Consider the following 25,645-nt stretch of genomic DNA (forward strand, 5'->3'; position numbering starts at 1 on the left):
TAACCAGCACTAAGGTTGGGGGGAATGGAAATGTGTGTACAAAAAGCCCAGGGAGAAAAGGCAGAACAAGGGGGTTAAAGGGGTTATTTAATTTAAAAGGAACAGGCAACAGGAGCCTTGGACTGTGAGTGGAACCAAAGGGGAGGTTAAATCCACCATGTAGAGGGTTGGAGGCACTTCTGCCTTGACCCCTGCCCAAGGGAGTGTTGATCTCTGAGCTCTATCAGTCACACAGGTTGGTATGCAGGAGGCTGCTTCAGACATCTGAGAGGTTCTGGAGCTAGAGCTTCTTTTTTCCACCCTTTTCCAACGTAAAGCAAGTAGATAGTCTTAGATTTCCAATATTTATTCATATTTAATATTGATAGAGCAGTGACTCAGGCCCTTTTCAGTGAAACATATTTATGTAAAGAGCTGGAGCTGTGCTTTGTAAATAGAAAAAAAACCAGTAAGTTGGGCTGAGGGAAGTGTTTGTAAAAGGGAAGAGAGAGAGGCCAGGGAATGCACTTCCCTCTGCAGCAGTGACCTGCCTCAGGGAGAGGGGGGCTGCTGGAAGGAGGACAAGGCTGGGGGTCACCCCTCAGATACCAGATGAATATGACGAACAATTTTGCTCATTTCATGTTTTAAGACTTGAGAAACAGGAGTTCAGTGTTCAGAGGAGGTTGTTGCTCAAATCATGCCCTCGTTTTCATGTAGGTTTTCCATTTCCTTATTTATCCATATCCATACAAAGACCATTCTGTTCTTTGTTCCTGTACTGGGGACGTTAATGCTTTCAAATGTCACCAAGTATAATCTTTGTGAAGCTGCACTTTAATGGACTTCCTTCTGGTGGCACAAAGCTTCAAAGGAAGATGAATGACACTACAGTCAGTCACACAGTGCCCAGAATAGCTGGGATAAGCATGGACACGATTGTCCAAGCTTCATGTGGGTTTTTCTTGCCAGCAGATGTTGAAGGGGATGTGGTCTGGTCAAACTACTGCTGGTGGGTGTGTGGGTCTGTGCATGTGCTGCTCTGCCCTTTCTGCAGCCTGGGGGAGGCCAGTCCTGTCCAGCTGCCAAAGTTAAAGCACCTCTTTCCCCGTGGAGTGCTTGGGAATGCTGTGAGGAAGTTGGGAATGTGAGCATTGCCCCCCAGGGACAGAGTCCCCTGTCCCACACAATGGAAGGATGGGCTGGTCCAGAAAAGGCAGAGGGCTGGATAACAGCTTGGAGCTCAGCCCTGGAGCTGCCCCAGCCACCACCCCACAGGCACTGCTGCTGCTGCAGACACCCAGTGAGCATCTCCCAGCCCAGCACATCCCTCTGCCCACCTACAGCAGGATTCCACACTGCCCCATGCTGGGCTCCATCACCAGGGAAGGAGAGGATCAGCCTGAGGGGCTGGAGCACCTGTGTTGGGGTGGTTTGGACTCCTGATGAGGAGGAACAGCAGGAGCAGGGTCACCCCAGCTTGTCACAACAAGCTGGCAACAAATCTGCCTGTACCTCCTGTCCAAGGTCCATCCATGTCGTGGGGCTGCCCACCTCAGGCTGAATCTGGCCAGGAGAGAAGGCTGGAGCTGCAGCACAGCTTGAGAGAGGGCTCACAGCACTGACCTAGCCTTAAATGGAGTTCCAGTCCAGTGGGCAGCAGATGGGTGCATGGGGGCTCACCTGAGGCCACTTAGCGTCCTCAGGGCCTCAGCAGAGTCTTGGGAACTCCCTTGGGTCCCTCTGTTGCTGGGGTGTAGGAGAGGGGCCAGGCAGCTCTCTTGCACAGACAGGAAAGTCCCTTTTCACCAAAGTTCTGTTGGGCTGTGCCTGATCCATTAATTTGCCTCTGGGGTGCACTTCTGAAATCCATCTCACAACTTCCTCCACTTTTGGATTGTGTCCTAGAGCAGCTCAGGAGAGGCCTGGCTTGGGCCAGTATCAACCAGATTCCTTTCAGATGAAACCAAACCCAATATGCTCCAGGAATGCACCTCATGCTCCCCAGCCACTGATGGGCGTTCAGGCTGCAGAATCAGCCCAGAGCCCGTCTGGAGCTAAAAACACCTTGTAAATCACAGAATCATTTAGATTGGAAAAGACCTCCAAGATCACTGATCCCAGCTCTTAACACTGCCAAGCCCATCACTAAACCATGTCCCCAAGTGCCACTTCTACATGACTTTTAAATCCCTCCAGGGATGGTGACTCCACCACTACCCTGAAGAGCCTGTTGAAATGCTTGACAATCCTTTCAGTGAAGAGCTTTTTCCTAATATCACCTCTAAACCTTCTCTGGCAAAACTTGAGGCCATTTCCTCTTGTCCTGTCTCTTGTCCTGATTAAAACACAACACATTTGCTGTCTGGGGGAAGAGCCTGAACCCCATCACCCACCCCAGCCCCTGGCTCCACCCTGCTGCCAGGGAGCTGTAGGGAGCAATAAGGACTCCTTGTACTCCCTTTTCCCCAGACTGAACCCCCCAGTTGTCCCAACCCCTTCTCATCAGACTGAGCCCCCAGCTCCATTGCCCTTCTCTGGACATTCTCCAGCACCTCAATGTCCTTCTTGTAGTGAGGGGCCCAAAACTGAACACAGGATTCAAGGGCAATACACAGTTAATGCACCAGGTCCTTGGATATCTGTGTCTGCTCCTGCTGCACTGTGCTTGTGCACTGGAGCCCAAATCCTCCCAGATTTGCCTTTCCATCACATTTCTCTCTGGAGCTGCCCATGGACCAGAGCTTTCCTTTCCAGCCCTGATGCCCGTGTCCACGAGCCTCTCCCATCCACTGCGCTGCTCTTTGCCTTCCCAATCCACAACAGGAGCGCTGCAGCCGGTGCTTTCCTATCCCCCGCCCCATGAGCTGGGCCCCGAGCAGCAGGGATGGAACTTCCCAGGAGCAGAGGAATATTTTCCCCCGTGTCTCCATGGAAGCCCGGCAGCTCCCGCACCGCTAGATGGCAACTGCGCTGCGCGCACGCAGGGGACACGGAGGATCCCGCGGCCGGGGCTGGCTATGAATGAGGGGCTGCCCCCGGCTGTCCTCCCACCTCCGGCTCCTCCTGCCGCCTGCAGCCTCCAGGTGCTCTGGCTTCACTGGGAGAAGACGCTGGAGCGAGGCAGGGTGGGCATCGCTCCGGGACCCCGCTGGCCGGTGAGTAACGAGCGATGGGTTTAATGGATTGTTCGTGAGCTTGGGCAGCCCGGACTGCCTTGGTTGGCTCCGTGAGAGCCGCCTGGGGCGGCATTCCCGCGGGGAGCAGGAGCAGGGGTTCATCAGTGCTGAGTCCGTCTGCTTGCGCTGTCAGCCTCGGCGTGTTTTACAGCTTCGTGCGGAGTAACTCGCGAGTGACTGGGCTTATCCCAGCCCTGTGGAGAGAGCAGAGCTCACCCTGCCACTCTGTTTGCCCCAGCATGGCATGAAAAGTTCTACCAATCTTTATGGAATCATGGAATGGTTTGAGTTGGAAGGGACCCTAAAGATCCCCTTACTCCGATCCCCTGATCTTCTATGTTTGTTGTATCTTTACTGCTGTAACTTGGGTCCCAGGAGGTTTTGTGCATTTTTACTACACTGAAGCTGTTTCCAGAGTTGTTTTTTTCTAGTGTTTCTCAGCTTCAATGCTCTGCTTTGTTGCTGAGGTTTAACAGCCCAAAACCCTCACTGGGCTAGTTGTCACTAGCCCATGCTCAGAGATAACTTTGTCAGATTTCTCCTTCCTCACCAGATGAAAATCAATCATTTGCCTCCACAATGGTTGTGTCATTCTTGATGTGAGGAGAAGAAAAAACCAGCCTCCCTAATCAGTGAGGGAATGGTCCTCTGCTTGGGCTTTATAAAATCTGTTGGGACAGGGAAAGTGTGTTCCTTCAACCCCCTCTGCAACGCCTCAGCTCTCAGAAACTCGGGTCAAATGATACAGCAGGCAGAAAAGAAACAGAGCCTGAGAAATGCTGAGTGCTTTCCAAAGGAGTCCCTTAACTAATGATCCCTCTGCTTGGAAGCATCACAGACCTTGGGGATGGATGGCCAGGAGTCAGGAGCCTTGCATGCCTGAGTATCCTGAGAGTGACGGGTGGGTTTTGGTGTGAGGGGCTGATACTCAGGGTGAGGGAGGAAGGAGAATGCTGAACGGCTGTTTATGCCCAGAAACAAATAACAAAACACTGGAAGAACTTAAATAAAGACAAGGAGGGTAATTTCTTTCTTTCTATCCTTGAAATAAGACCACCCTTGGCATGGATCACAGCTCCTGAGTGTGTGCTCTAGAAGGCAGCTGGGCCATGGGATGCACTGCCCACTGGAAATCAGCTCCAGTGAGCCTGCCCTTACTTAAGGAGTTGATTGCCTTTAAAGAACCACTGGTTTGATCCAGCTGCTGAGCACTGTCAGGAAAATACTGCTAAACTGGAAAGCAGCATTTTTTCCTGCAGCCAAGTGCCCAGGGGAAGGGGGGAAGTGCTGCAGGAGATGTGCTCCCAGAGCTGCGGCCGTCCCGCACACATGCCGGCCACGCGCCCCGAGCAGGAGCCCTGGGGAGCTTTCTCCTGGCCAAGTGGAGCGTGTCCCAGCTCTCTGCCGGCCACTCCTCGCTCAGCCTTCAAAGGGAGGGGTCAGGCAGCCCTGACGGGTCACTGGCTCGACACGACGGGCTGCTGGGACAGACAGATTGCTCCCGCTGAGTTAACGCTATTGAAAACGACAGAGACACAAACACCCCGGTGATTAATGAGCCGGGCATGGGGAAGTCAACCCGAAAGCCAGGGCAGAGATATCAGCCCTATAAGAAATATGGGAAGAATTCACCCCTAATCTAATCTCACTGAATTCCACAAGCGTGTAAGACAGGGATCATTTGCTGCAGTTCCTTAGGTTGAGAATTAAACAGGAAACCCCCAAGGATGTGAGATGTTCTCCCAAATACCATCATGCCTGTGCACAGAGGCTGGAGAGCAGCTGCCAGAGTCTGAGCCATCTCATCTGGCTGGACAAGGTGATGCCCAGGCTGTGGTGCCCCAGGACAGGGAGGGGGAGCCAAGTCTGGGGCCCTTGGCAGCTCTTTCCCTTTGCCAAGCCCAGCCCGAGCCAGCAGCGCTGGCAGAGGTTCCAGATGGGGGTTCTGCTGCCTGGCTCTCTGCCGTGCTCCTGTGGCACCCTCTCAGGGGCTGTTCACTGCAAGCATGAAGATTTATTGTAAATTTTGGCTCCCAGACTCTTGGAGCTGCCTCTTCCTCCAAGTTTGGTCTCTTCCCATTCTGTCTGGGATTTACAGTGCGAGGTAGCTCAGAGAGCACAGGGCAATTAGATCCTTACAGGCCTCACATGGTTACAAACCCACAGACTCAGTCAGCTGGGTCACCTCCTGGCCTGGGGGGGCAGCCAGGAATGGCCTTTGGATGGGGAAGAGGGGGGCACACCCAGCCTCACCTGCCCTTTTCAGATCAGGGGATCGTGCTCCCCACTGCTTGGAGCAGGGAGCAAAGAGGGGAGTGGGAACAGGGAGAGAGGATGAAAACAGTGTTACCTGCCCTGGACTGGGTCTCCATCTTAAGTCCTCTGGTCCTTGCAAGCCACCTGATGCCTCCCTGCTCACAGGAGCTGCCTGTACCTTCTCAAGAACATTTTACCTGGGGAAACTGAAGCACAGGATGGTGAAAGGACAGGGCTGGACTCAGTAGAGGGCACCTAGTCATTCTCTCTCCCTAAAGACTAGATTATCCCAAAACCCAGCCATAAAGCCCCAGCATGTCCTTGCAGGTAGATGCCATTCATGGCAGAGGTTCTGTGGTACCCAGAAGGGAGCACTCTGTACTCCTGGCAGAGATAAGCCTTTATTACTCCCCAGTGTAGTTGCTGTAGGATATTTGGGCTCTGCCACCTCCATGCTCCATGTACCCCCTGATCTCCCCCGGCTCCACTGTACCTGCAGGGATGCCACACGTGTGCTCCAGAGCAGCACAACCCCTCTCAGCATGGCATGACATGAGCACAACTGTTGCCAGCATCAGCCCCCGTTGGCTTGGGAGCCTGCCCAGGGTCTGGTTTCCCTGGAAGGACACGGTTCACAAGCACCCAGCTGTGTGGGGTTATTGTTCTGCTCTCGTGTGCTGGCGAGCTGCCATTTATTGTGGGCAGGAACTCCCCTGCTTCTCCCACCGTCAGATCCAGGTTTATTTCCCCCTTCTCTAGGAGGAGACCACTGATGTCAGCTAGCTCGGCCTGAGCTCTTTGTAGTGTGAAAAGGGAAACAAGGGCTTTCGGTTTCAATCTGTCCCTTGCTTGTCCTCTGAGGGGGAACTGGCCTTCCCACGGTGTGTGCTCCCAGCAGGCGGGCGGTGACACGGTGACAGCTCTGCCACCGTGTGCCAAAGCCACGTGCATGGAGTCAGGCTCAGTGCTGAGCTGCTCTTTGGGGGAAGATGAGACACCTGGGGCCAATCCCTGCCCTGCTGTGCTTCCCATTTGGCCATGAGCAGGTCACTTAGTCCATGTGTGCCTCAGCCCCACACCAGGGTAATGACAGCCACGGTGGCCTTCCATGGTGGAAGATGAGTTCATCATTCATGCCCCCATGAATCCGTCTGCACCATCATGGTGCAGATGAGTTCATGGGGCAGAGAGGCCTTCAGGTGAGGTAGGGGCTGGGCAGGAGGACATGGTGCATGGTGCTGTCTGCTTCTGACCCTCTGGAGACACTGGCACAGGAGCCATGCTGGGAGGGGGTACCTCCACTGGTGTCCATGCTCTGGGCTGGCCTCTCCGTGTTTGCAGGGCAGGGAGATGACAAAAGCAGGGGAGCCGTGTGCTTTGGGGCACCCTGCTGCGGCTGCCCCGGTTCCCCCACAGCAGCGCTGAGACATCAGCCCAGCGCCCGACCTGTCCCAGGCCCCGCTGCACCTTCAGCTCCGCCCGGAGCCGACCCGGCCTCTCCTGGGCAGAGAGACCGAGCAGCTGCCCGGGGTGAACGGCCCCGCGTCCATCCCAGCGTCCCCGCTGGTCCCCGATCCTGGGAAACACCCGGCACAGGAGCCGCAGCCCTGGTGCAGGCAGCTCCCCGGTGCTGGGGGGATGGCGGGGCTGCCAGAGCCTCGGGAGCCCGCAGAGCCCGGCCCGGCCCCCCGGGGGGATGGCAGGGATGGCAGGGATGGCAGCAGTGCCTCGGGAACCCGCTGAGCACGGCCCGGCCCCCGGGGGGATGGCAGGGATGGCAGCAGTGCCTCAGGAGCCCGCAGAACCGTCCCGGCCCCCGGGGGAATGGCAGGGATGGCAGGGATGGCAGCAGTGCCTCGGGAGCCCGCAGAGCCCGGCCCGGCTCCCGGGGGGATGGCAGGGATGGCAGCAGTGCCTCGGGAGACCGCAGAGCCCGGCCCGGCCCCCGGGGGGATGGCAGGGATGGCAGGGATGGCAGGGATGGCAGGGATGGCAGGGATGGCAGCAGTGCCTCGGGAGCCCGCAGAGCCCGGCCCGGCTCCCGGGCAGAGGCGGCCGGAGCGCGCTGCTCCGCGGGGCTCCGAGGTTTGCGAGCCAGAGACCTTACCCGGCAATCCAGGCTGAAATTCCCGGGGAGCCCGGCCAAGAGGCTCCGAGAAGAAGCAGATAACAGGTCAGGCACCCTCCATCCTCATTAAAATACTTTCTCCGGCAGAGCCCCCCACGCCTGCCCAGCCTGTTCCAATTAGCGCAGCGGCCGGAGCAGGGCTCCCGCTGATGAAAACAAAACACGGCCGAGCTTTCGAGCGTCAGGGGAGGCGGGTGCCCCAGCTGGGACAGGTGGCCCCGGGACTGCGACCAGCAGCCGTGTCGCTGGCTGGCAGTGGTGAAGTGGCTCATGAGCCGGGTCACCGGGCAGCAGAGCAGGTGTTTCATGGCCAGCTCCTGCCTGGAATGGGGAGATGTGGCCAAGCTAAAAGCACTCTGAGCGGTGCTGAGCATCCCTGTCCAATAGGTTTGGAGGTAGGAAGCAATAATACCGAGGTGAGTGAAGAAAATCAATGTTGCAGATCCCGTGGGCTTGCTGCAGAAAGCCTTGGCATCTTCAGGAAGCAATCAGTGCTGTCTTGGGAGTGCAGCGACAGGCTGCAGCCTGGCCAGGGAACAGGAATTCTTTCCCAAGGCTAGCTCTCCCTGGAGACACCCCGGGGATGGAGCCCTTGGGTCTCTGCTGGAATCCTTTGCAGGGGTCCCACCAGGACCCAGCCAAACCCACCCCCCTTTCCCAGAGGCCACCAAAGGGGCAGCAGCCACGTGGCACTGGGTTCCAGCTGGTGACCCAGGGCTGGTGAGCTCTGTGCTGGAACCCCAGGTGTCACCCATGGAGGCTTTACAGGCAGCCCATGGCAAGGAGCACAGGGAAACCTGCCCCTTGCTGGAGTCCATGCTGATCCCTGGCCTTGGAGCCCCTGCCAGGTCTGTGCACATGTAGGATTCACCCAGGCTGAGCCTGGAAAATCTGAAGCCCAGAGAACAACTCCTGTGTGGGGCAGGGCTCCTGAGCCTCCCCAGGGCTGTGCTGAGTGTCAGGCCATGTGGCAGACAGGTGACAAGGGTGGGTTTCAGCACTGGGGTATAAATGGCTCTGAGGAATTCAGTGCTGCCTCTGGGGACCCCCGAGGCTTTGAGAACCTGGCCTGGCAGCTCAGCAGGCAGGCACAGCCTCTTCTCTGCCTTACTTGGGTACTTGACACAGCTTTAAAGCATGGCAAGGCCCCTCCACTCATGAAGTGTCTCTTCTGAGGAGATACTGCAGGAGCTGGGCCTGTCTAGTCCAGGGAAGAGAAGACTGAGAGGGAATCTCATTAATGCATATAAATATCTCAAAGGTGGGTGCCAAGAGGATGGTGCCAGACTCTCTCCAGTGGTGCTCAGCAAGAGGATGAGGAGCAATGGCCATGAAGCAAAACACAAAAAGTTTCACCTCAACAGGAGGAATAACTTTACATTGAAGGTAGCAGAGAATTTGAACAACTCCCCAGGGGTCTTGTGGAGTTTCACTCTCTGGAGACATTCCAAACCTACCTGGACTCATTCCTGTGTAACTTGGTCCAGGTGACCCTGCCTTGACCGGGGGGGGGGGGGGGGGGGGGGGGAGGTTGACTGGATGATGTCCAGAGGTCCCTTCCAACCCCTATAATTCTGTTATTCTGTGAAAGAAATTTAAGCTTCTCAATTGCACTAGGAGGCAAATTGGGAATTTAATGTGCCGAGTCAGCCCAGAGTTTAACACACCAAATTAACTCACACTTGTCCCTCCTCTGCTCTGTCCAGCAAGGAACCCAACCCTCTGTGAATCTGCCACTTCCCACTGCCCTGGGGTGGGCACAAGGACTGTGGCACTGCTCTGTGCTGGAAGCTGCCTGTGCTCTGGCAGCATTGTAGGTGACAGCAGACCTGCAAGGTGCAATAAATGCTGTGACTCCATCCAGCTTTCTCTGTTCACTGGACTTGCTGCCCCCCTGGGGCTGGATGCCCTTTGGGTAAATTAGGAGGAGGAACAGTGGACGTCCCCTTCAAGCAGCACATTCAGGAACATCTAGAAGTCCTGCAGGGGCTGGAAGCAGGGGCTGATCCAGCCCTTCACTGTGCCTGTCACTGTGCCCTGAGACAAGCCCACTGCTGGGCCACCTTCCCAGCCAGATGCCCAAGAGCCAGGCCAGGTCAGGCTTCACCTCTCAGTAGCAAGGGAAAGGCGGGGACTGAGCCAGCAGCCTCTCAAGAAAGGGATTAGCAGGATGTTAAGAGAAGCCAGCTCTTTATCCCTTCATAAACAGTTATTAATACCCTGGCCAGCCTCAGGCTTGGCAATTCCCCATTTGCTTTCAGAGGATGTGGTCCCAACTGGAGTGTGCCTGCAGCTGCTGTAACTTCAGGGAGACAAGCACTGTGCTGTGCTTTTGCTCTGGGTGTCACCACAGGCAGCCAGGTCCCTCTGATAATACCCAGAGCCCCGGGCTGTCCCTGCCCCACTGCCAGGGCAGGGAGCCCCCCTGGCTGGCAGGGGTGACATCCCGAGGGTCTGCAGGGTGACAGTAGCAGCTGGGCACCTTCATCCCCACCCGTGATGCTTGGCACACTCCAGCAGGGTTGTCTGGCCAGGAAGGGGGGTCTGGGGCTAAGAGCAGCCAGGGCACAGCAGTGGGGGGATGTCCCGGCTGGACAGGATCCCGCTGGCCCCTGGCCGTGTGATGGCAGAGATGGGGCTGAAGCTGGAGCAGCCTCAGCCTTCTGCTGTTGCCCAGCAATCCCCAATCCAACCCCTCCTCCTTCGTCTCTGCAGATCCGTGTGGGCACGTGTGACCTCGCTGCTGAAGGTTTCACTGGGACCCCGATACTCCCCAGGGCACACCGCGCTGTCCCAGTGCCACCCAAGCTCTGGCACTCGGTTTGTGGTCCCAGCTTTGATGTCGAGGAGCGGGACCGTCACGTCCTCCTCCCACAAATCACTCAGCACCACAGGCTCCCCCAGGGATTGGCTCTGCCCCAGCCTGGCAACTCGGGGGACGGCAGGGAGGGCTCACCCATGTGTCTTTGTCCTTCCGCCGGAGAAAGTCGACAGCTGCCTCTCCCTGCAGCTGCCGGGGTATCCATCATCCCGCAGGGGATGGAGAGGGACAGCCGCAGCCCTGGGCTGAGCAGGGAGGGGCAGGCGGCGGCTCAGGGACAGCTGCGGGCGGGGCGCTCCCGGGGCCGGCGGCTCGGGCTGTGCCCGCTCCCCGCACACGCGGCTCCGCATCCCCACGGCACCGAGCATGGGCAGGCACCCGGCTGACCCAGACGTGTGCGGGATGGGCACCCGGCTGAGTCCTCTGCACCTCCTGCCCCGGCTTTGCCCCTCAGTTTCCTTGGCGGGGTGGGACCCCTTGGTGCCAGCTCCCAAAAGTGGCAGAGAGAGAATCACCCACACCCGGGCTTGTGCTGGGAGAGGCAGGACAGTCTCAGGAGCGTGGGGCTCAGGTCTGGGGAGCAGGGCTTGGCTGCTTGGGATCCTTGGGAAGCACCAGCCCCATGGAGGGGATCTTGGCTCCCTGAGGCTCTCCCCTCTCACGGCGAGCTCTAGCCCAGCGCTTCTGTCCCCTGGCGGGGATGATCCCTATGGATGGATGCTGACAAGGGTGCAGTGCCTCTCCTCCCCCCGTTCCTCGAGGTCCCCCAGCTGTTGGGGAGCTGCATTTCCCCTCCCGGCCCTGGCAGCCCCGCCGTGTAAGCGGAGAAGGGAGCAGGCTGCGAGCGCCCTGGGGATTATCGGGACACAATCGGGGCTGTGAAAGCAGCGAGCACATGGAAACGCCGCTGTTCGTGCTGCGGGATCGCCGCGGAGCTCGGCTCGGCATGCTCTCCCTCTCAGAGATAATCTACAGCCTGATAAACCCACTGCCAGGCCCTTCCCCCTCTGAAATTTGCGCTGCTTTAAACTATTCACGGCATCGCAGCACAAAGGGGCTGTCAGGAGGAAATCGGTGCTTTCGCGGATAAATTATTCCCTCCTGTACCCGTCTCAAACAGAAGGGATTTGTCTTTTCTCTCGGCTGCTCACTCTCTGGCAAGGCTTTCCAGGGGATTTTGTGTGACAGCCCAGAACTTCAGACCTGCTGGACTTCTGTTCTGTGCAGAACTCAATGCAGCCTTACAGTAATTAAAGGGAGCTTATAAAAATGAGGGAGTGACTTTCTACACAGCCAGATAGTGCCAGGTCAAGGGGGAAATGGTTTCCAACTAAAAGAGGAGAGATTTAGATTAGATGTCAAGAAAAATTCTTTACTGTGAAGGTGGTGAGGACCTGGCACAGGCTGCCCAGAGAAGTGGTGGATGCCCCATTCCTGGAAGTGTTCACAGCCAGGTTGGATGGGCTCAGAGCAACCTGACCCAGCGGGTGGCATCCCTGCCTGTGATCATCTGGAACAAGATGACCTTTAAGGTCCCTTCCAACCCAAACCATTCTGTGATTCTGTCACTTCTGCAGATCTCCAGTAGAAGGGGAGGGAGGGGGGGCACAGGGAAGCCACTGGGACCAGGGCACCTGGTGGACTGCTGGCAGACTCAGCCCAGCACCGTGGTGTCACCACCTGTGCCACCTATGCCTGGCACTCCTGGTGACTGCCAGCCCCCCAAACAAGGCTCTGCCATCCCCCAAGTCCTCCCCTGCAGGTCCTGTGGTGCCTGGAGTATGAAATGCCAGCCCCCTGCCTCCCCTTCTCTGGGCAGCCCACCCTCATCAGCACTTCCCTCTCCAAACTGAGATGGAAAGAGTTGCAGCTCTGGACAGTTGATTATTTAAAGCTGTCGGGAGTGTTTAATTTAACCCTGGATTCATCATTCCCAGCTTGTTTCCATCCACCAGGCACCCGAGCTCCCCCTCTCTGTGTAAACTCTGTGAGCTCTTCCCCTCCAGCTGATCTGTTTCCCGGTGTCCCTGCACTGACTGGCACAGCCAGGGATGTCCTTGTGCCAGGGGCTGTGGGCACAGGGGTCTGTGCCAGGATTTTAGCCGGGTGTCAGGAGGTGGATGTGCCTCACCACTGCCCGGGCACGGTGGGAGGGAGCCCCTAAACACCCATGAAAGGGTGACACCCGTGGGAAGTGTTTCTTACTGGAGGTTATCCTCTGGCAGTTTTAAAATTTCCTTATCTGCTGCAAAACCCTCTTTCCTATGCCTGTGCCCAGCTCTGCCAGGGCTCTGGGATCCTCCTGGCCATGGCTGTGGCTCCTGCTGCCATCAGCCCTGCTTTTGGCATTCCCAGGGCAGGAGATGGAGCTCTGGTATAAGTGAGCTGTACAGGGGAGCACGTGCCTGGCCCGAAATTCACCGTGTGTGAACGTGTCCTGAGGCAGGAGTAACACCCTGCCTGCCATCCACAGAATCCCAGCCTGCCCTGGCATCCCCTGGGTCATGAAAGATTCCTCCAAGTCTGCCTTAGCCCAAAGTCAAGCCCAGCACAGACCCAGCTCCATTTATAGAACCCTTCAATTAGAGGACAGCATTTTCCCAAGTCCTGCAGCAACACAACACACTTTGGTAAAGGAAAAAAAAAAAATCCCTGCCAGATGCCAGCCCCGTCCTTGTGATGACCCTTGGAGCAGCAGTGCTCGCTCAGGGCACGGCTGTGAGGGCAGGGGGGGCTCTCGGGGAGCACTGCAGGTGCTGGGCAAAGGAAGGGCTGAGATGCAGCTTGTCACTGCTGCCTGCCGGGGAGGTGCTTGTGGCAGCAAGGGCAGCACTGCCTGTGAATCCCCACACGGCTGATGGGTTCCTACCCCACCTCTCCACAACCCAGGAGCAGTTTGAACCTGGCCAAACCCATCATGCTTATGGGGTGGTTCTTGTCCCCTCCCTAGGCAATGGCTGACGTGGAAAAGTGCCCAGGAAGGGCTGGCTGGGTGGAGAGAGCTGCCCCAAACTAAAGAGAGACTGACCACAGTGCAGCCACCACCCTGAGGTCACATCCATGTCCCAGCGTGGTGCCAGGTCTCCTGGTACCGGGGAAGGACCTGGAGCAGCAGCAGGTTGTGGTGACCAGAGTGAGATCCAGGCAGCAGTGAAGGCAAGAAAGGAGCTGCATCCAGCCCAACCACAGTTTGCTGCTAGGAGGGAGAGAAAGCCCAACCCCACCAGCCCAAATCCTCCTCCCTAGGCAGAGCTGAGCACTCCTTCTTGTGCAAGGCAGTGGAAAGACTTGGCTCCACCATCCCTTCCACATCCCGTTGCTGGGATGGCAGGAATCCCCTGCTCCTTGTGCCAAGAGCCTCTGGCCAGGGATGAGCCAAAAAGCTCATTTTAAATCTTTCAGCCATGGGACTGGAAGAAGTTAATATGCAGCAAGAGGGAGAGTTAGTCAGAACTGCCATGTAGGGACCAGGTTTTTTATTAAGTGGAGAAAAAGCATCTAAGTAGCCTGGATTAAGTGGTTAGAGCTGGCAGGCCAGCCCTGCTCCTGGCAGGGGCTGTGGGAGCTGCTGTGAGAGGCTGTGAGCCCCTGTACCCCTCCAAAGGGGGGTATGTGTTAAAGAGCCCTTCCAGCACACAGCACCCTGGAGCCAGTGGATGCTGGTGGCCTCAGAGAGCTCTGTGGTAACAGGGAATTTGCAGAGATCCTAGCCAGAGATGTGTCATGCACACATAGAGCCACAGCTGGTATCGGGGAGATCACAGAAATGGCATTTACGGGTGGTGCTCCAAAACATGAATTCCCCTCAGTGAAAGGGATGAGGTTTAACCCCAAGCTGAGAACAGATGAGTATCAGGGATCCTTCAGCAGGCTCTGCCAAGCGCTGCAGCCTGAGCAGATCCTGAGCAGAGGATGCCCAAGCTCTGAGAGCCCATTGGAGGGTGGGAGGGTGCTACTGCCCTCACGTCAGTCACCTGCAGGATGCCCAAATCCCAGCTCCCCCAGGTTCCACATGAGGGGGGCACGCTGGCATCACCCCGCACACCTCCCCTGGGCAGGCTGGAATAGCTGCCCTGTGAACTCCCCGGGCACGGAACGTGCTGGAGCGCCCAGGGGGGTGGAAGGTAAGAGGGTCCCAGCCACAGCTGCCCTCCCAGTGCCCACCTGGCCCCGTGCCCACAGCTGCAGCCTCCCCCCTTCTCTGCTTGCAGCCGGCGTTGGAGGCGGCATCTCGGCGCTGGACCATGGTGCTGTGAGGGTGAGCAGACCCTGCCCACTGCCCTGTGCCAGCATGGGGGCTGCCCCTGGCCACTGGCTGTCCCTGGCCACACTCCTGCTCTGCCTCCTCCTGCAGCAGCTGGGCAGCAGCAGGGCATGGAAGCAGCAGGCCCCACGCCTCCGCCTCACCTATAAAGGTAAGGGGCTCCTCGGGGTCTGCACCTTGCCTGGGAGGGCTGGGAGAGCTGTGTCCTGGACTGGGGCTGGATGGGTACCCCTGGGGAATGTCCCCTGCCTTCAGCTCACAGGGGCACTGAGCCCTGAGACAGTCTCACCAGCCTCTTCCTCTGCCTCCCACCACCACAGTCCTACCCCAGCTCAGCCCTTCTGCTTTTGACCCTCCTGTTCTGCCAGGAGGGACTGATTCCCTGTGCAGATCATCTCCCTGCTTCACTTCTCCCTTCCTCCCTGCATCTGGCTCTCTGTTTGGCTGGTGAGTTCTTCGGGGCAGGCACAGTTTGCTCCTCTCAAGCCTGATGCAGAGCGGGGACTGCTTTGGTGACCCGAAGATGCAGCAAGGGCAGACTGACAGGTAGCACAAAACACAGCTCAGAGAAGTGTGGAAAGGGAGCACCTAGAGGGGAATGGCCTGAGCAGCTAGAGCAGAACCCTGCCAGCTTGGCAGCTTCTCACTCTGCCATGAACCTGCAGCATGGATGTGGCCAGTTGAGCTGCTTTCAGCTTCTCCGTGTGAAAAACAGCAAGTGTCTTTGGAGGATGGCAGCTGAGCACATCCCCAGTGCTGCCCTGGATGTGACCATCGGGAGGGCTGGCCCAGCCCCCTCCACACCTGAGAGAGGGTGGAGCAGCTTTCCCATGGGCATGGCACTCCAGGCTCCAGGGCCATGCTCTTGGCCCACTCCATCACCTTGAGAAGCTGCTCTCCAGGCAGGGACAACCAGCACAGGGAAAGATGCTCCCCTTTTGTGTCTGGAGAGGGCTGGACCTCCCGGGGATGCAGGAGATCTGTGTGAGGAGATGGCCCTGCTGATAGCCCAGCCCAGACACAGCTCAGCCTGCCTTTCCTTGGAGCCAGAGGAGGCAAATGGGGCAGCTGGACAGAAAAGGGACTGCTGACTTCAAAGCCCCAGAGTGTCCCGGGCCATGCCAAAAGCCCTCACGCCTCGGGCAGAGGCAGGAGAGGAAGCTCCCAGCATCAGGAGGGCTCAGGCACAAAGTGAACAATGGCAAAGGGATGTGACTCATGGACAGCACCGGGCAGGTTCAAGGACACAATGCCTTGAGAAGTTTAGGTTTAAAAACCCCTAGGAAAAAAAAAAATAAATAAAAGGAGGCCTTTGAGAGTCCATCCGAGGGATCAGCCTTGCCCTCAGATCCCAGCATGGGGGTGGCGGGCAGAGCCTCGGTGGGGCGGGGGAGGAGACGTAAGCAGGGCCGAGAGAAGGAAATGACAGCAGCGAGGGCCGGGAGAGCACAGGAAGGATGGGGCACAGGGCACGGGGCCAGCAACAACAGCAGCGGCTCCCACCCTGCCGAGAGCAGGTTTAGAATAGCACTCGGGACAGCCTGGGCTCAGCCGGGTCAGGCTGGGTCAGCCCCAGCGCTGCCCGAGCTCAGCCTCTCCTTCCCCAGGCTGTGCAGAGGGAGAGCACAGCAGCCCTGCCAGCTCCTCCTGCGGGAATATCCCAGGAGCTGGCACACGGCTCCCCTGCCAGCCTCTGATCTGCAGCCAGGCAGGACTCAGCAAGTGCTCCGCAGCACGGGGAGGTCACGGGTCTCTTATCACTCCAAGGGCTGCCCTGCACTTCCCTTATCAGCCAACAGCAGTGAGGGGACAGAGCCAGATTTAGCACCAAGCTTGCCCTGGGCTCCAGGGATCTCTTCCGTGGGCTGCTGTGCTTCTGAGGGGGAAGGGGAGAGGGCGGCACAGCCGGGCTGTGACCCCAGGAAGCTCGGGGTCACCCTGCACGGGGGGTGCTGTGGCTGAGGGGCAGCAGATGATGGATGGGACAAGGCCATCCATAGCGGTCCCGGCAATAAAGACAAACACCGTGGCCTTGGGAGATAGTGAACACAAAGGAGAGGATGTTTCTCTGGGCTCACCCATAGATTTGGCCATGGCATGGCTGCTGCAGAGCCCCCCTGGTTCCCTGTCTCCAGCATTGGGTTTGGATCTAATGACCCGAGGGTGAGAAGAGGCTAGGGTTGTGCAGCAGCTTCCTGGGTCTGAATCCCAGAACTCGATGTGCCCTTGGTGAGAGAGCAGAGCCATGGGGTCAGGCTCAGACCCTCCTGGCCATTAACCTGCCAGAGGGTGCAAGTGCAGGGCAGTGAGTCCTCCCAGGGTTCTCCTGAGGCAGCAGAGAGGGCTCTTCCATCACCCTGCCTGACCTGTACAGGGCTGGCACAGGTCAGACAGTGACCAGCCAGCGACATTCACTGGGACCAGCCTTGTACCCATTCCTCTTAATTCTGGATGAGCCTTTGCCCTCCCACCCCAACCCCCTCCCAGGGGTACCCAGCCCTGCCTGACACTTCCCCCGGATCAGGCAGGTCCTCTGAGCGGCGGCAGACACAGGAGGGTGAACGAGCACCCACCCTGTTGGAGATCCAGCAGGGACAATGGCCCGCAGGAAGGGACAGGAATTCAGCTGTTAATCCCATTCAGGGGTGGGAAATGGCTTGGAAGCCTTCTGCCCTGTATCTCTGGTACCCAGAGAGCCCTCGGGCACTCGAGGGAAGGCGGGGAGTGCAGCGGGGCTGTGTGGTTTTTGTGGCAGCAGGAGGAGAGCTCGGAGCTCCCTGATGTGGCTGGGAGCTGCTGCTGGCAGGGGAGGATTTGTGTCCCCGCCGGAACGGGAGCTGCCCGGAGCAGGGGAGAGGGAAGCGCCAGCTGGGAGCCAGCCTGGCCGCTGGACGCGGGCAGGGAGCCGCACGCTGCCTGGCCCAGCAGGGACCAGAGGACATCCGTGGCGTCTCCAGCCCACAGGCTCTGGCCTCGCTTCCCCTATGCCCTGGAAAAGGAGTGGAAGGAAGTGAGACAACCTCCCGGGGCAGCCGGTTCCCTTTGGATGGAGCCGTGCCTGTGCCCACGTCCACCCCACCTGCACCCGGGGCCGCACGTCCGCCCTCGCTCCCCTCCGCGCTGCATCCAGCACCGGCTGCCCCGAGCACCTCCCTCCTCTGCTCCTGACACTCTGCTGCACTCCATGCGACTTTGGGCAGACCTTGAGCCCGGATCTTACAGGTTTCCCTGAGTTTCCATCCACATGCCACCTCCATTCAGCCCCCATCCAGTGCAGCCCATCTCCATCTCCCCCTCCCACCTTCCCCGTTAACCTGCACTACACCAAAGCCAGGAGCAGCCTCGCCAGAGGAGCCAGCCCTCTGTCCCCAGCTACCTCCTGTCACTTCTGGAGAGGGAAGAGATGTGTTATGACTTCTGGAAGCTCCAAGGACTGCCTCAATGCTGCTTTGCTCCATCTTGATCCCTGGGAGCAGGGCTGGGGGTGGCTGCTGCTAGAGTCCCGTGTCAGTGCCACCGCCACTCCGGCTGCACTGGGGGGCTCGCCCCACAGACACCCCCCAAACCTGGCACTGCACATCACAGACCAGTACTGGCCCCAGGGATGTTGTTTCCGGAGTTTTAACCAAGACACAACAGCTTATTGTCCTCCTCACACACCCACACGGCCACAACTGTGCCAGAAGGGCCAGGCGAGCCGCCCCGGCTGCTGCATGGGAGGAGCTGCAGGGGAGGAGCTGCAGCCAGAAGAGCAGAGTTTTTCCCTCTGCCTTGTCCCTGCTCCCAGAGGAGTGCATTGGGTCAGGGCACCCCTGGATCCTTCCCTGAGCCAGTCCAATGCTGGGTTTAGGCCTCAGGACACAGGCACTGGAGGCACAGATGGGGATTTCCCCTACCAGGGTCAGTCCCAGTGCATCCATCCACCTGCCTGACCCTGTGCTTGGGATAGAGTCCAGCAGCCACTTCACAGAGTTAGGGGTGGGAGCAGAGGGTGCTCAGAGCAGGTTGTACTGGCTCTGTTTCCATACAGCCTTTCCTTGGAGGGATGCTTTGCCCAGCAAACAACAAAAAACCTTTTTTATGTAAATTCTCTTGATCTGAAGCCTGGTGGAAAACACTCCAGGATTCACAGCAAGTGAGTCACCTCTCTACTCCATCCTCTGCCCACGATTCCAGGGTGGCTTTGGGGGTCCAGGAGCTCCTCTGGAAGGCAGGCTGGAAGCTGAGCACTCTGAGCTACTGGGGCTGAACTCCTGCCCTGCCCTGTCCTGCCCTGTGCCTCCAAACAGCCCAACCAGGGCACAGCAGTTCTGCTCTCTGTAGGAGTGACTCCTTCCCTCATCTAAGCATGTGGAGGAGGCTCCATGATGAGCTCAGGGGCACCAAGGGTGGTGGGATTTTCCAAGGCAGTGGCAGGAATGTTGTGTGCCCTTGGAGCAAGGATAGATAACCAGAGCTGTCCCAGAGAGGGAGGCATGGGGGCTCTGGCTGCAGGTTGTGTCATTCATGGATGGGTTTCTCTTCCTCCCACCTTGTTTGTGCTCCTCAGACCTGCTGAAATCCAACAGCTCTCGCCTGCTGCTGGCCTCAGGGGATGGGATGGATTTCCAAGCCCTCTTGGTGGACGAAGACAGGGCCTGGCTGATGGTGGGAGCAAAAAACCATATTTTCCTTCTCCACCTGGACCATCCCAGCAGAGAGCCTGAGAAGGTCAGTGGTGGGAGGATGGTAGCCCTGGCCAGGCTGGCCTCTTCCTCCCTGGGAACCACTCCTTGTCCCAGCGCCAGGGCGTGGAGGTGGATGTGCTCTGAGCTGGGCTGTTCTAACCTCACCAGGGACACATTTGCACCAGGATGTCTCAATCAGTGGGGTCAGCCCATCCCTGGTGGAGCTGCGCCCTGCTGGGAAGGGCCGGCGCCAGAGGGACAGGGTGGCTTGGCCAGGAGCTGTGACCTGGGTGGACTGCAGGCAGTGCCCAGAGCCCTGCTGTCACACCTAGTCCCTGCTGCTGCCTCACGAGCCCCAGCAGTGACTCCACTAATGTCATCCCAAGACATCCTGCTGGCCGGCTGGACGGCCGGAGCCCAACAAAAGAAAATCCCATTAAGGCGCTGCAGCCTGGTGTTCCCACAGGCTGGGATCCAGGAGAGCCTGCCACAGCCTGGGTGGGCCACGGCACGCCCAGGCTCTGTCCCCAGGCCAGGTTCACTCTGAGTTGATTTGGCAGGCTGCCCACTGGGCCCTGGGGACTCGGGGAGGTGTCAGACCTGTGCCAGAGCAAGCCCCTGTCCTCGCCGTGCACCTGAGCCTGGCAGCGCCTGCTGGCTGAGCCTGTTCCACTGCTGCCACGGCAGGCTGAGGGAAGCAGGGGCTGCATCCATGGGGTCTTTGTGTTTCAGATTTTCTGGCCAGCCCCCAGGGAGCAGGTCGAGCACTGCCAGCTGGCAGGGAAGAACGTGGAGGTAAGTAGGGCTGGCAGCCTCCAGCCGTCGCCTTTGGCAGCTCAGCGCTGGTATTAAACAACCCCATCAGCCCAAAAGGGAGCCTGGGGCTCTGCCTGGAATGGCGCTGTGGAGCCAGCCGGAGCCGAGCCCAGCTGAACAGCTGCCAGGACAGGGTCTGGCCGGGCTCTGCACCCCCAGCAGTCACCACGGCTCAGCCCTGACAAACATCTCCCCTGCGCAGACCGAGTGTGCCAACTTCATCCGCCTCCTGCAGCCCTTCAACCAGAGCCACGTGTTCGCCTGTGGCACCGGCTCCTACCAGCCCGTCTGTGCCTTTGTCCAGCTGGGAGCCCGGGGGAAGGTGAGGGACACCCTGGACAGACATGTCCCTATGGCAGAAGGTGCCAAGGGACCCCTCACCCTGGGAGCAGCGGGAGAGGGAGCCCCAGAGCCTCAGGAGGGTGGCCAGCCTGGCACGGAGAGAGCAGCTCTGGCTTGGGAGTGTCAGGGTGTCCCAATGGGGATGGGACCAACCAGGTTCTGGCATCCCCCTGAGGAGCCCCCTCACCACAGACACACCAATCTCCTTCCCACTCTTTCCCCCAAGTTCCAGCTTGTTCCCAGACTCCCCCTGGGCTGACATCTCCCCCTTGGCTCTGGCAGGGTGCCAGGGCTCCCCGCATGCAGTTGGTGACCCACTCCTTGGAATCGGGGCGAGGACGGTGCCCGTACAGCCCCCACGAGCCCTTCACGGGACTCCTCATCGGTAAGAGGCAGTGAGGAGCAGAGGGGATGCTGGGAGGGGAGTGCTGGGAATAATCTGTGCCAGAGGTGCTGCTTCCCACCCACACCCCCCGACCCTGCAGGTGGGGAGCTGTATTCAGGCACCTCCAGTGACTTCATGGGCAGCAGCGCTGCCTTCTTCCGGACCTGGGTGCACGGGGCCGAGCAGAGCTACATCCGCACAGAGCAGAACCAGGACCACTGGCTGCACGGTAGGAGCAGGGGGACCTGTGGGGAATGGGGGCCTCTCCTTCCAGCTGGGGAGAGGCTGGGGCCAGCACTGGGACCAGAGCTCTGACCTGGGCCCTCTCTCCTTGCTGGGGGGAAGCACTGATGAAGCCCCTGGGGGGACCCATGCTCCAGCGCATGTTCCACAGCCTGGGCACTGGGAATGGTGCTCTGTGTCCCCTCAGCACCTCACACTGCTCCCAAAGCTTTCAGGGCGGTACCACAGGGTGGGATGAGGGCACAGGGCCACGTTGTGCTGCTCCTTTCCCCCTCAGAGCCCGTGTTTGTTGGTGCCTACACCATCCCTGATACCTACAACCCCCACGATGATAAAGTCTACATCTTCTTCCGTGAGACGGCCATGGACGCCGGGCAGTGGGAGCAGCGGCACATCCACGCCAGGGTGGCCAGGGTCTGCAAGGTCAGTTGTCAAGGCCAACACCCTGTGGCCTGTTGTCCCACCAGGTGGGCTTTTGCCTGCTCTGGACCAAGGAGCATCCCAAGCAGAGGAATGTAAGGGTGTCACTGCACACCTACCACAGGGAGAGAGCTCAGGGCGGGGGGTGTCCCTCTATGGGAATGAGGAGGGCACAGCAGTGGAGGAGACTCAGAGAGGCTGGACTGATCCTGGCTCTTGGTGCCTGGCAGAACGATGTTGGAGGGAAGCGCAGCCTCATCAACCGCTGGAGCACGTTTCTGAAGGCCCGCCTGGTGTGCTCCATCCCGGGGCCCCAGGGCACTGAGACCCACTTCGACCAGCTGGGTGAGTGCCCAGCCCTGTAACGCAGCTCCACCATGGCTGCTCCCTCCAGCACAGCACCGGGATGCCCACCTGCATCCTGTGCCTCACCTCCAGCCCTCTCTTTGCAGAGGATGTTTTCCTCCTGCGCACCCGGGACCCCCAGAACCCCCTTGTCTTTGGGCTCTTCACAGTCTCCAGGTGAGCAGGACCCTATGTGGGGCAGTGCAGCCACCAGCAGTGCTGTCCCCCTCAGAGGGAGCTCTGTGGGGAGAAGGGCAGCACCACCACCCAGGCGGCTGAGGAAGGGCCACCAGCATTTCCCCGCTTTCCCTGCTGCTGGTTCACCAGCACATCTCTAAACCACAGTTTTGTTGCACAGTCAGTGATCCCCAGGCTGCACGGGCTGTGTCAGAGCGATTCCTGTCACCCCCGGGGTGCTGTGTGTGACTCCAGGGCTGACAGGGGACAGCGTGGGCTCAGGGGGGTGGGTGTGCATACACCTGGTCCCCGCGTTGCAGCGGGACACTGACAGCCCTGTGCTCCCCGACAGCGGCGTCTTCAGTGGCTCTGCCGTCTGCATCTACTCCATGGCTGCCGTGAGAGCCGCCTTCAGCGGCCCCTTCGCACACAAGGAGGGATTCGACTACCGCTGGGTGGAATACAAGGGCCGTGTCCCCTACCCCCGCCCCGGCACGGTGAGGGAACGGGGAGCAGCTGGAGGGGGAGTGGGACGGACATGCCTGGCCCTAACGCAGCCCCCTGTGTCACACAGTGCCCCAGTGAGACGTACGACCCCCTCCTGCATTCCACCAAGGACTTCCCCGACGAGCTGATCAGCTTCATGCGCAGCCACCAGCTGATGTGGGAGCCCGTGTACCCGCAGGGCCGGCAGCCCGTGCTGGTCCGGGTCAATGTGCCGTACCGACTGCGGCGGCTGCTGGTGCACCGGCTGGACACGGAGAGCCGGGACTACCACGTGCTCTTCCTCGGCACAGGTGGGAGCTCATCCCGGCTCTGGGAGCGCTGCCACCCCGGGGCAGCTCGTGTGGCACTCTGGTCCCGCCAGCCCCGGGGGGCTCCCAAGCGTGACAGCTCCCCCGCCCGCTGCCTTCACAGATGACGGCAAAGTCCTGAAGGTGGCCCTGGCCGGCGGGGTGAGCCGTGGCCCCGAGGTAATCAGCCTGGAGGAGATCAGCGTCACTAAGGTACAGGCAGCCAGGGTGGCACACGGGGGCTGAAGTGAAAGGGTGGGACCGCACAGCCTCCCGTGGCCGCGGCACCTCCCTGCAGGCTCCGCAGGAAGTTCACTGGCCGCTCCCAGGGAGGTTCTCGCCTCACTGCTGGGGGCTCCCACCCGCCCTCGGCAGCAGAAGAACACCGAGGGGCGCCAGTGGGACTGGAGCCAAGTCATCTTCCAGCTCCCCATCCAGTCCCTGAGGGGGCATGTGGGTTGCACTTTGGAGCCCACACTGAAATGGGAGGGCTGAGCTCAGGTTTGAAAGCAGGGCTGCTGGGCAGAGTGGTCCTGGGCTGCCCATGCCAGGAGGCCAGCCCAGGGCCCAGCCTCCTTGCAGGGAGCCGGTGACCAGGGACCTGGTGTCCTGTAACCTCTGGGGACACAATCCTGCTTGGTAGGCTGGGGCACCCAGGAGGGACTGGCATGGCTGCAGCACCCTCTTGTTCCCCCTCCAGGTACCTTCTCCCATCCTGGACATGAAGTTATCACCAAAGCGGGTGAGTGTCCCTTCTGCTTCTCCCTAAAGCAGTCCGGGGACAGGGATGGAGGCCAGCTGATCCCAGCCACTCTGCCGGGTCCCTTGGCCTCAGGGGGCCCACATTTAGGGAACTGGATCCTGCCAGGGCGTTAAGGCAACGGCAGGCTCTGTCTCGCACTCCTACTGTCCCCCAGTGTCGCCACCCCAGCATGGGGCGGGCTCTGTTGCCTGCCAGCCCCGGTCTCAGCCGTGGGTCTGACTGCCCCTGTCCCGCTTCCCGAGCAGCAGGAGCTGTTTGTGAGCAGCACCCACGGGCTGCTCCAGCTCTCCCTGTACCGCTGCGACCTCTACGGCAAAACCTGCACCGACTGCTGCCTGGCCAGGGACCCCTACTGCACCTGGGACAGCAAGACCTGCGCCCCACACCTGCTCACCGAGAAGAGGTGAGTGTGTGCCCGGGCCAGCCCTGCATCCCCCTGCAAGGTGATGCTGTTCGGAGCAGGGAAGGGCAAGCGGCAGCCCTGAAGCTTTATCCATCAGCCAGACCCCTACTGCCACTCTGCCTGCCTGCCCCCCACCCTTTCCTGGTCTCCTTCTTGAGGCATTGCCACGGAGGGATCCCACAGCCCTCTCTGCTCTCCCACAGGCGTGCCCGTTGCCAGGACGTGCTGAAAGCTGACCCGCTCAGCCAGTGCCAGGACACGGCAGAGGGTGAGCGCCGGCTCCGGCGGGGGCAGCCAGCTGTGCCCAGGGAGCGCCATGCCCCGCAGGGACCGCGCTGGGAAACCAGTGCCCCCACCGCGGGCTGGCTGTCCCTGCTGCCCTCCATCCCTCCCTCCGGTCACACAGCCCGCACTCAGGGCACTCACCCCCTCCCCTGCGCAGGGACGGCCGCGGTGGAGAAGGTGGTTTTTGGGGTGGAGAAGAACTCGACCTTCCTCGAGTGCCTGGCGCGCTCCCCGCAGACCACGATTCGCTGGCTGGTGCGGCGCGGCGAGGAGACAGCCCCGAGCGAGGTACGGGGACAGGGCGGCAGGGACCAGGAGCAGGGGTGGCTTTTATCCCCAAGGACTGACCTACGAGCTCTGTCTTTGCCCCAGGTCAAGAACAACGGACGTTTCTTGGTGCTGGAGCAAGGGCTGCTGATCCGCCAGCTGGCGAGGGAGGACGTGGGCACCTACGAGTGCCAGGCGATGGAGCGCTCCTTCTCCCGGCTCCTCACCCGGTACAGCCTCCGCCTCATCAGGCATGAGGCCACGGAGCTGCCACCGTACAAACGGAGCAAGGGGCTTGAGCCGGGAGGGACCCTCCAGAGCCCCCGGCCCCGGACTGACCTGCACCCGGGCTCCAAGGGCTTTCCGCGGACCCTGGGGGCCCCGGGCACCAGCCTGGACGCCTACTGCAATGCCCTGCGGCTGCAGGAACGGCAGCGGCAGCGAGCCTGGCACAAGTGGCAGCACCAGTCCCCGGACAGCAAGAACGGCCGGGTGCGGAGGCACCCGCAGCGCCTGTGAGGGGCAGGGGGAGCCCGGGCTGCCCACAGCTCCCTCCCCGGTCTCTCCAGGGCCCTCCTCGCACGTCGGCACCAGCTCCGGGACACCTCTCGCCTTGCCGTGCAGAACCGCCTCGCTGTTACTACCTCAAGCCTCCCCCAGCCCCGCGGCCTCTCCGCTCCCCACGGGGTACCGGGGCAGCCCGCGCCGCCTCTCCGAGGCTCAAAGCTATTTACCTGCAGAATATTTATTTTCCTTGCTTTCCCCTGGCTTTGACTGATGATCAGCAGCAGCAATAATGAGCACAGAGGACAGGGAGGGGCAAGGGCCAGTTGTCCCAATGTTCCCTGACTCCCGCAGCACCCAGCCCAAGCAGGGCCAGCCGTGCGATGCCTCCCTCTCCTCTGGAGGCGGCAGGATGTTCACCTGGGTGGCTGCCGAGGTGTGGATGGAGCCCAGGTGCTGCAGGAAGCAGGAGGACACAGTTGCTGGCTGAGGCTGGGCTCCAGGTGTGCAGAGATGCCCATGCCAGCCCAGCTCCAACCTATTTCAAACGACACCACTTTCCTTTTTTCATTTTGACATTTATTTTACTGGGGAAAAAAAAAAAAAA

General features: G+C 59.8%; 1 protein-coding gene across 1 annotated transcript; it reads left to right on the top strand.

The window, feature by feature from the left end:
* The first annotated feature begins 3,111 nt into the window (after positions 1–3,111).
* Positions 3,112–25,525, top strand: LOC311158894 (semaphorin-3D-like). Its single transcript, XM_084214570.1, has 18 exons — positions 3,112–3,137; positions 14,575–14,778; positions 19,177–19,337; positions 20,027–20,089; positions 20,313–20,432; positions 20,735–20,837; positions 20,938–21,066; positions 21,358–21,503; positions 21,731–21,845; positions 21,953–22,022; positions 22,375–22,519; positions 22,597–22,819; positions 22,941–23,029; positions 23,517–23,558; positions 23,825–23,982; positions 24,186–24,250; positions 24,425–24,555; positions 24,640–25,525. The coding sequence occupies exons 2-18, from the start codon at positions 14,655–14,657 to the stop codon at positions 25,051–25,053; spliced, it is 2,298 nt and encodes a 765-aa protein (XP_084070696.1). The 5' UTR covers positions 3,112–3,137; positions 14,575–14,654; the 3' UTR covers positions 25,054–25,525.
* The last annotated feature ends 120 nt before the right edge of the window (positions 25,526–25,645 follow it).

Source organism: Fringilla coelebs (assembly GCF_963513975.1).
Source record: "Fringilla coelebs genome assembly, chromosome: 13".
Classification (NCBI taxonomy): Eukaryota; Metazoa; Chordata; class Aves; order Passeriformes; family Fringillidae; genus Fringilla; species Fringilla coelebs.

Bases quoted from the DNA above. Each gene is read 5' to 3' on its own strand.
- LOC311158894 (XM_084214570.1), top strand. From the start codon at position 14,655: ATGGGGGCTGCCCCTGGCCACTGGCTGTCCCTGGCCACACTCCTGCTC. The intron at 20,838-20,937 runs GTAAGAGGCAGT...CCGACCCTGCAG, and splicing joins CTTCACGGGACTCCTCATCG to GTGGGGAGCTGTATTCAGGC. The intron at 22,520-22,596 runs GTGAGGGAACGG...TGTGTCACACAG, and splicing joins CCTACCCCCGCCCCGGCACG to TGCCCCAGTGAGACGTACGA.